The sequence below is a fragment of the Mercurialis annua genome, linkage group LG1-X (genome assembly GCF_937616625.2).
Source record: "Mercurialis annua linkage group LG1-X, ddMerAnnu1.2, whole genome shotgun sequence".
NCBI classification, from domain to species: domain Eukaryota; kingdom Viridiplantae; phylum Streptophyta; class Magnoliopsida; order Malpighiales; family Euphorbiaceae; genus Mercurialis; species Mercurialis annua.
Genome location: NC_065570.1, coordinates 10,294,355 through 10,304,462, shown reverse-complemented (window position 1 = coordinate 10,304,462; position 10,108 = coordinate 10,294,355). Strand labels below are relative to the sequence as shown.

Sequence of the window (10,108 nt, the reverse complement as noted above, 5' to 3'; positions counted from 1 at the left end):
CGAAGAACATCAAAAATAATATAAACATATAATTAATTCGAATTAAACACATAAACAAGCAAAAAAATACTTACGTGATATGATTGAAAACGAATTTGAATCTTGAGAAGTATTGTTTTGAATTTTTGGATTATTTTCAATTATCTATAGACATTATCGGAACGATTAAACGTTTGAACATAATGAGATTACTAAGCGTTTGACCTTTTTGGATTATTATACTTAAAATGAATGTGCATTAAGTACAAATCGAACCCATCCGAATCTTTCGTACTTCTTATTAATTAAATTAAACTAATTTTATTAAAAATATATCAAATTGAATTTATCGATTCAATTAGATTAGTGATTTTTTTTCTTCTTTGGTTGTGCACACCCCCTAAATGAAATGGTAAACAAGTGAATGAGCTTAGGATGAATAAAGCATATAGCATAATTGCCGGCAAGAAAGAGTAGCGGATGAAAGAAAACGGCATAAGAACTTGGAGTTGGAATAAGATCCCCTTTATTGTATTTTGTTCTCAAATTAGTCTCCAAAACCAAGAAGCTCCATACAAGTCCACATCAATCAAAGTTACAAATGCCAAATGGAAGATAATCGTAAATATCAATTCAATCATCTTGGTCTTTTGTGAATTAGCCAGTCAAATACTTTTCAATTGGCAAAATCAAGAAATTAATTAAATTGACGTTGAAGTTGAAGTTGCTATATTAGCACACGTTACTCTAAATATGTTAAAAAGAAAAAAAACTATCTTCTCCCAAATTAACATATACTATCTTTGATCTTTGAAATGGCAGAGAAAGAAGAGATCGTTAAATCCTCTCAAGAAGAAGAAACTGCCCAATCAACACCACCCTTATTGCCAAGTAAGTTTATAACACAACAGAGGGTTAAAAATATATGTATATACCAAACTTTATCTCATGTTTCGATTTCGTATTAAAACTTTGTTTTGTTTCGTATCAAAATGATATGTAAGGAGGCCCGTCATATAACTCTGTGATATAACGATTGGCATGACAAGATGTATACAGCCAGGGGCGGAACTAGGGAGGGTCGAGGAGGGTCGGCCGACCCTCCTCGACGGAAAATAATTAAAAAAAAAACAAAATTTTTGGGATTTTTTAGTATAACCACCCTCAAGAACCGCCCCTGCATGTATTAGGGGCAGTTTTCTTTCCTTGTAGGGGCGGTTAGAGCTATAAATTAACAGACCATTTTTTTTAAATAGCCGAATGTAAAAATTTCGACCCTCTTTATATTGGAGTTTTGGTTCCGCCTATACAACAATATATTATAAGAATATGTTCCACCAGTATTATATTAGATCGGAAAGTAATAAAATATTATCGCCTGAAATGAAAATAAAAATATAGATAACACTAAGGTACGAATTAAAGTTTTGATATAAACTTAATATAAGAGCAAGTTATTATGAGGTCCCTCACATTTATCATAATTCGCACTTTAGTCCTTCCTGTTTAAAATTAAATGATCAATCCAGTTCTTTCCCTATTTAACCGGCTTATTTCAGTCCGGATTAGTGAAAAGAAAACTTTCCATCATTTTTGTTTTCGTCTACAGTTTAGTCCACCCGTCCATTTTCGGTGATAGTCACCGGAGTCGAAAAACTTAGGAGTAAGTTAATTTTCAAACATGATGGATGAAATCATTGACAGAAATAAAAGTGAGGGACGAAATTGTTGACAGAAACAAAATTGATAGACAAAATCGTTGATAGAAATAAAAGTGGAGGACCATATAGTTTCATTGACTCGTTAACACGAAAAATGGATGGAAGAACTAAATCGTTGACAGAAACAAAAATGAAGGACCATATTGTTTGATTTTCAATAAGAAAAACTAAAATGGAAATTATAATAAATGTGAGGAACTTTTTAGTAATTTGCTTACAGTACCACGTACACTTTTAAGTTTTAACCCACAACAGATGAATAATTGAATTCTTAAGTTCACAATTTGCTGTTGGAGAGAATTCCAGGGACCTGTGGGAATTTACTTGGCCCTATTTCAACTGGAAGAAGGACATGGCCTGATCTAGTCGGCGTGACGGCGGAGGAAGCGGAAAGAAAGATAAAGGAAGACATGGCCGGAGCTGAAGTTCAAGTAGTTCCTCCTGATTGCTTTATTACCATGGATTTCAAGGTAGGGAGAGTCAGGCTGTTCATTGATTCATCAGGAAAAGTTGCAAAACCCCCCATAATTGGCTGATATCTCTGCAATTTCGATATTAAATTGAAAATTATAATAATTAAGATTGGGCACTAAATCTGTAATCTGAATAATCATTTTATAAATTGTATGCATACGTGGTAGTACTTTGTTTAGGTAAAACAATTTTATGTAATCTACTTAACAAAAATTATTTTGTAATCACCCATGCAATCAAAATTGAATCATCAATTATAAAAATAAATCTCAAAAATATAGAGTTTGATATATTTGTCACAAATTACAAAATTGACACATCAGATCGTCACAATTTTTTTAAAAATACATTTGACATTTTGATCAAAAATGTAGATATATAAAATACTTACGCCTTTCCCAATCATCAAAAGCAACTGATAACATATTAGGGGTCAAACAACCTCAAAAAATTTAAACGTCACTAAGTCCAACTAATACCAAGCATTGCCCACAATCCCAAACCGACATAAAAGCCCATATTTAATTGTAAAAATTGGAAAGTTCATGTAGCCAAAATTAAAAATTTATGTTAAATATGCAAAACACGCGAAACTTGGTGATTTTTGATGCATTTAAACCTTTAAATTTTGATTTAATGGGTATTTTTTATTTTTTATTAATTGCTTTTCTGATTTCTTCTAATTGCTTATAAATATGGTTTTTCATGTATTTCATACTTTGAATGTTTGATGTGCAAGATAATGAACATAAGCTGTTTGATAAAATTTCTAACCAAACCGTTACTTCATATTTGCAGATTTTGAAAAAAAATAAGTAAACGTGGTAAACCAATAATAAATTAATAGTAAACTGTTAGTAATCAATAGTAAATTTGTTTTTTAGTAATCTAAAAGTAAACAAATTGAAACTAATTTTCGTATATTTTGTATAATACTAATAGTAAATTAAGCAATAATTTATTTTAATTTTATAGTGTAAAAGATAAATTAATAGTAAATTAGTTTGTAAAGTAAACAGACAGTGTTGAACTTAATTTTAGTAAATATACTAGTAAACCATCAGTTAGGGGTGCACATTAAACGTTTAAAACAATTAACCATACCGAACAGAACTGAGTTAATCAAACCGAAATATAATTTGAAAATTCGATTCGGTTACGGTTAGAACTTTTAAAACTTCAATTATTCGGTTTGGTTTTCGCTCACAACTAAAAAATAACCTTAATAACCAAAACGAAAAAATTCAAAACGACGTAGTTTTGTTGTAAATATACACTTTAAATTACTCAAATCCTAAGAAAAAAATCTCTCACTAGTCACATATTTCCACTTTGTAAAGTCTTTACTGTTTTCCTCCTTTTCTTTATTTTTTTTCTCTGTGCTAGCCCTAATTTCACTTTCTAAATCTATATTCATTCCTTTCATTTTTTTTAGGTATAATGTCTTAAAAAACCCCGACCTTTTAGCCCCTTTTCAATCATACCCTGACGTTGAAAATTTGTCAATTTTACCCTATTTTGCATTTTTGTGTTTCAATTGTACCCTGAAAAATTAAATTAACGTCTTTTGCGTTTGGAAATTTGTTTAAAACATTCTACATGTCTCGCATATATTAATTGTATATTTTTAAAATTTATTTAAATTTAGTTAAATTAATTAAGAATTTAAATTAGTGTTAATTTGATTATAGTTTTTAGTTAGTTTTTAAAAATAAAGGATTTATTTGTATTTTTTTGAATAAAAAATAATTTAATTTTATGTTTAGACTTAATTAATTGAATGATTTCATCATTTAAGTAAAAAAATTAACAAAAATTAAAATATTGGGGTACAATTGAAAACGGAAAATTCAAAAGTGGGTAAAATTGACAAATTTTCAACGTCGGGGTAGAATTGAAAAAAAAATTAAAGGTGAGGGGTTTTTGAGTGATTAGGCCTTTTTTTTATTATCTTCTTTTCTCGTCCTAATTATTAATTTCACTTGCTAAATTTATAGCCAACAGTAGCTTCAATTCTAGATCTTTCTCTCCTTTTTTTATATTTATTCTTCTTGTATTTTAAAATTGATATTTAGATGAAAATTCTTGAACTTGAAAATGTGCGCAGGTACAAAAAAATTGTAAGTAAATTGATTTTTGTGTAATATAATACATGTATATGTAAAATTCGGTCATCAACCATGGCGAACCGAAATATTTCGGTTTGGTCAAATTCAGTTTTAGTATAATTTTGCTTAATTTGTTTCAATCACCGAATTTTTTAATAACCGAACGGTTTGTAATTTAGGTGCGTTTTGGTGACCGAACCGGCCGTTACTCACCCCTATTGTTAGTAAACTTAAATTGTGAATTTTTTGGCAAACTGTATTTTTGCAATAATTTTTGGTCAAATCGTATTTTTGCAATAATTTTGGTGAAAGCATATTTTTTAGAATATTTTGCCATTTCATGGATATTTTTCAAAAAATTCCAATTTAGTATACGCGAGCTGAACTCAATAACATTTTATAAGCCATTTGAATTCAGTAACTGATTATGTATTTTTTGCTTGTATAATTGATAGCACGTTCATGATCGACTTTAATCAAACTAAAACATTATTAAAACCGATTTCGGGTCCGCTACTTAATAATTTGTATAAAAGATTTTATGTAAAAGTAAAGATATATTATAATTGATATGCATAATAATAAAAGATATAAAATAAATTAATCAAATTTAAGAATCTGAAACGGTTAAATATTTAATTAATTTATAATTTTTTTTATTGATAATTGAGAAGGAGAGAGCGCTTGTGAAAGGAAATAATCTCACAACTTTGACAGTTTGTTATTCAGCGTTTATAATATTTGAGTTATAGCTCATCGGTAATTAACTTACAAACTTGATAGTTGATTCGAGTGGCTCATATTTGAATTAGATTCAATTAATATTTCGTCGGTTTTAAATATTTTTTATATTAATTTGAATAGATTACGAGTGGAGTGATGGATAGAATTTCAGATTGGGAAACAAAATTGATGATAATTTATGGACAGTGTAGTTGGCATTTGCAAAACAGAAATAGGAACTGTGGCTCTTGATGATGGCATAAGTTGAAAATGTAGTCCCTTCACTTTAACAACTCGCTCATTTTATGGCATCCTTTCCACATTCGCATTGAGAAATTTGCATTACTCATTAAATGTGTTAAAAAGAAAATTCCATTATTAAAACTGTTTTGGTATTTCTTTTCATAAAGATCTCTTTGACACACTATAAAGAGGACAGCATCACCAATAATCGCCCAAATTTGGTGATTGCCACCTAATAGTTTCCACCACTTAAGCAAAAGAAAAACAATACACAATTGATATTACAAGATAATATTTTTCAATTTAAAAAGGTTTAATGGTACTAAAAATATACTAGTATTTTTTATCTTTTAAATTTTAATTTTTTTTGTTTAGAAATTATAAGTGTATCCTAATTCGGCAAATTTGTTGGAACTTTATCGAATTTTTTAAAACTAATTTAGTTGTGCCTACATGGTCATATGAATGTGTAATTTTTTTTTAAAATGGAAAAAAAGTTAACAATTGAGATGCTACGCTATCATATAAATTATAATTTCGTATTTAAATCCAACTTGACATGTCATGTAAATACAAATGAATCAATTTTAAAGCAATTGGATATACTTTCAACGAATTAATCAAATTATGATAGATTTAGAATTTTTAAAAAATCTTGATAAATTATTGAAAAGTTCAAAAAAATTGACTTTTTCACAACATGAAAAAATATAAAATAAAACAAATACTCCTATAATTAATTTAATGTATTGTCCACAGGTTTTTTATATTTTTTTATGTAATATACTTTGATATTAGAATTTAATTTTACTTATGTTTAGGTCATATTACTTGCTTTCCCTAAAAATTCATTTAAATATATAATTTTATGAAAAACAATTGAAATAAAGGTATTGAGTTGTATTAAGAGCATCTCCAACCAGTTTCAAAAAAAAAAGCATCTCCAACCAATTTAAAAAAAAAGCATCTCCAACCTAAAAATTTAAAATAGTATGGAATTCTATTTTTGAGGTTTTATATAGTGTTTTCACTCCAATTCATTACCCTATCTTTCACACTAAAATGACTTAATTTCAACCGTCACCTCTGACTTTCAAGCTTTTTAGCACTAACGTTTCTAAAAATCATTTTCGGTATGTAAACCTTTTGAGTTTTGATTTAAAAGCCAGTGAGCTCTTTCTGTCCAAATTTTGAATAATATCGTTAACAGGTGATGATATGGCTCATAAAAACTAAAAAAAAACACATCCATATCATCTGATATTGTCATGACTCGAAATCTCGAGTCGAGACTGGCGCTAGGGAAAGGGAGTGATAGCTCCGAAACCCGTAACAAGCCTAAAATAACTATAAACATTTCGCGATTTAATCAGATAAGCAATCATGCAAAACGTTTTCAGAAAGGCTTTTAAACGATACGATTGCAAACATCTACTCACATTCTGAAAACTATACATATAAACTAGGGTCTTACAATGCGATGCCACATAATGCATTTTTCCGTTTCGCACATAAAAAACAAACGGTTTAAAGCGCAGATAAACTATATGAATTTACAAAATATCATAGTATAAGTAATACATAAAATCTTTTGACCAAAAATCACATAGACATCTAGGACTAGACTACTGCAGCGCTATCGATCAAAATCTTCTTTGTACATACTTCTAAACACAAACTTCTGAAGCAAGGATAGAAGTCTGTCATATCAAAAGACTATTTACTGAAAATGGTTAAAACAACAGGGTCAGTCAAAACTGAATGAGTTCATAATTTACAAGTGAATATTCTATAAAACAAAACAATGCTACAATTCATTCATTTATATGCATCCGAATATAACTTCCGATTGAAACCCTAATCCTCGATTCATTGAATCTTTTTTGCGATCAAAACGATTAACTTAATTATGATGGTAGGTTACGGGATAGTTCAATCAAAATAAAAAAAACAAAACAAAACAACGAACCGTTAATATATTTAAGAAATATACAATTCAAATAAACAAATTAGTCCATAATATTTGGCCATATCATTAATCATTGAGAAGGTCAAAAAGAAAAAAAAATAAAAGAGAAATAAATTTCACTATAACCCATGATATTTCATGAGTGCTAATGCGCCTATCAAAACAGAGCATGACACTAGAGAATTTATGTCACCTCATCTCCCATTCAATATCTAGTCTACTACTCTACTACCTCGTTTCTCCACTAACATGCAGAAGTGAAAGCGGAGAAAACGACCTTGTCGTTTTATCAAACGAAGAAGAAGCAAACGACTCTACAAATTCATCAAATCCGCCACTAATAATTCCCTTTCCGCCGTCACCATCACCGTCACGACCCGTCACATCCTCAGGCAACCCGACTTCACCATCCAAATACTTCACCACCTCTCTCATGGTTGGCCTACCCATGGGCCCATTATTCGAACACATTAACCCTAATTTCAACACCATCATCACTTCACTCTCATTAAACACCCCATTTAGCCTTGGATCCACCACATCACCCGCTTTCCCTTGCCTAACCATTTCCCATACCCGATCCACCAACACCATCTCCTCCGCAGACAACTTAGGTTCAATGGGCCTCCGCCCACAAGCCACCTCTAGTAGAACCGCACCAAATGCATACACATCTGAACTAGCCGTTGCCTTTCCCGTCCTAGGCATCTCCGGGGCTAGATAACCTAGTGTCCCAACGACCCGAGTTGTATTCGGGTTAGACCCGTGCTCATATAATCTTGCTAACCCGAAATCACCAAGTTTGCCGGTTAGTTCAGTGTCTAGTAGAACATTGCTGGCCTTAATATCTCTGTGAATTACCACTTGTTCGTAGCCTTCGTGTAAATAAAGCAGCCCAGAAGCAATATCTTTGATAATCTTGAATCTTTGATCCCAGTTTAATATAAACTTTGGTTCATCAAACAAGAATCTATCTAAACTTGCATTAGCCATGTACTCATAAACTAAAAGAAAATCCTCTTTTCGACGACACCAACCGAGTAATTGAACTAAATTTCGGTGACGAAGTCTGCCAATACTTGCGATTTCTGAGACGAATTCGCGTATGCCTTGTTTCGACTCGTTCGAAATTCGCTTTACTGCGACTTGAAGCTTTGTATCCGGTAAAATACCTTTATACACTTTACCAAATCCGCCATGCCCCAGCACCTGTTTTTCGCTGAAATTACTCGTCGCCTGCTTCAGTTCTTGATAGGAGTATCTATGAGGCCCAATTTCAAGCTCCCAATCTTCAATAACATCAGCATTTTTGATCTTTTTAACCACGTAAACGACAGCGAAAGATAGCGCAATAGCCGCGAAAATAACCGATGAGACTATGATTAAAATTGTTAAACCTGAATGCTTGTTTCTTGAAGTTGCTGGTAATGAAGGCAGTGAAGAAAGATCCAAAGGTTTAGCTTCTCCGTTCATTTTAAAGCTCCATCCCAAGATATAATGTGAGCTAGCAAGCAAACCAGTCGAAGCAGAGAATCCAACATACATATAATCTTGAACAATTGGTGAAAGATTTACAGAATATGACAAGATTGGCAATCTTGGTTTCTTGGAAGTTGGTGAAATCGTTACATTGAGAAGATTCTGAGTTGAATCATAATCAATCCAAACCTGAATTGGTTTACCACTCTTGAGATTCAAATCCACCTTTGAAGAACTCTCAGTATAATAAGCAGCAACAGCAGAGGCATTAGACCTCAAGCTGTTAATATCAACACCAACATGGTTATCATTAATGTCCCCGAATTCGAAATCTTGAACCGTGTCGAATTCAACCGCGAGAAGATGATTCGTCCAGTTACCAAAATCGGTTGCATTGAGAAGACCTAGATACTGACTCGGGAGAGCGTATAGAACCTTCGAAGCTGAGATTGCGAACGCGAGGCCATGCCCACCGAGTTTCGGATACTCAGGAACTATAGCTAAAGCAAAAGAAGTTGAGAAGGAGAAAGATTTGTTGGTAGTTGAGTTCTTGAACTGAAATGGAGTGGGATAAAAAGCTTGGCCCAACAATCTGCTGGTTTCATTAGTTAAACGAAGAAGACCATTTTTTTGAATCTGTGCATTGCCTGTGAGTGTGATGTTGGGATCAAGATTTTTAAAACCAGGGTAGTAGAGTTCATTTTGTTGGGAAGAAGCATGAACAAAGAGGAAGGTAAAGAAGATAAAACTAAGAGAATTGGCCATTGACAGAGAAAACAGAGTCAATTCATTGATATTTTGAAGAGGTTGGTGAGATTTTAAGTGTTGAGTGAAAGTGAAAGCGGTTGGTGAAAAGAAGAAGAAGAAAGATTATGAGAAAGGAAGAGGTGAGTGTCTGGGCAAGAACAAGAAAGTGAAATGAAAGGAGTCACATGGGGTGACGGAGAATGAATTAAATGCAGAACCTTTATGTGTTATTGTTGGTATGCGGCAGACCATATATTCTTGTCTAAGACCAATTTCTTAGTAGTACTCCATCTCTAAATAACTAATAGGCTGATTTCTATATGGGTTAAAATCACCATTTTTACATAAATTTTTAAAAATAACTCGAATTTTAAAATATGTCAATTTAGGACACCAGTTTTTGTTTTTTTTTTCAAAAACTACATCGGCAATTTTTAGTAGCGTTTTTGCTGACGTGGCAGACCCATCGAGTGTCGAAGTTAGCGAAATTTTACCTACAAATGTGCCCATATTGTTTTTGAATAGAAATAAAAGGTGATGCCCTGAATTGACACATTATAAAAGTCGAGTTATTTTTGAAAAATCGTATAAAGGTGGTGATTTTATATGTAATTAACCCTTTCTATATTAGATGTTTCACATTATAAATTTCATTTTATTTTGAA

General features: G+C 31.6%; 2 protein-coding genes across 2 annotated transcripts; one reads left to right on the top strand and one right to left on the bottom strand.

Annotated features, from left to right (window-relative positions):
- The first annotated feature begins 723 nt into the window (after positions 1–723).
- LOC130014528 (subtilisin inhibitor CLSI-I-like) lies at positions 724–2,331 on the top strand. Its single transcript, XM_050373208.2, has 2 exons — positions 724–870; positions 2,007–2,331. The coding sequence occupies exons 1-2, from the start codon at positions 795–797 to the stop codon at positions 2,234–2,236; spliced, it is 306 nt and encodes a 101-aa protein (XP_050229165.1). The 5' UTR covers positions 724–794; the 3' UTR covers positions 2,237–2,331.
- Positions 2,332–7,257: 4,926 nt separating this feature from the next.
- Positions 7,258–9,706, bottom strand: LOC130015600 (L-type lectin-domain containing receptor kinase S.4-like). Its single transcript, XM_056106027.1, has one exon. The coding sequence runs from the start codon at positions 9,459–9,461 to the stop codon at positions 7,446–7,448; it is 2,016 nt and encodes a 671-aa protein (XP_055962002.1). The 5' UTR covers positions 9,462–9,706; the 3' UTR covers positions 7,258–7,445.
- Positions 9,707–10,108: the final 402 nt, after the last annotated feature.

Coding starts and splice junctions, on each gene's coding strand:
- LOC130015600 (XM_056106027.1), bottom strand. CDS start 9,461: ATGGCCAATTCTCTTAGTTTTATCTTCTTTACCTTCCTCTTTGTTCAT.
- LOC130014528 (XM_050373208.2), top strand. CDS start 795: ATGGCAGAGAAAGAAGAGATCGTTAAATCCTCTCAAGAAGAAGAAACT. Junction 871..2,006: donor AACACCACCCTTATTGCCAA/GTAAGTTTATAA, acceptor AGAGAATTCCAG/GGACCTGTGGGAATTTACTT.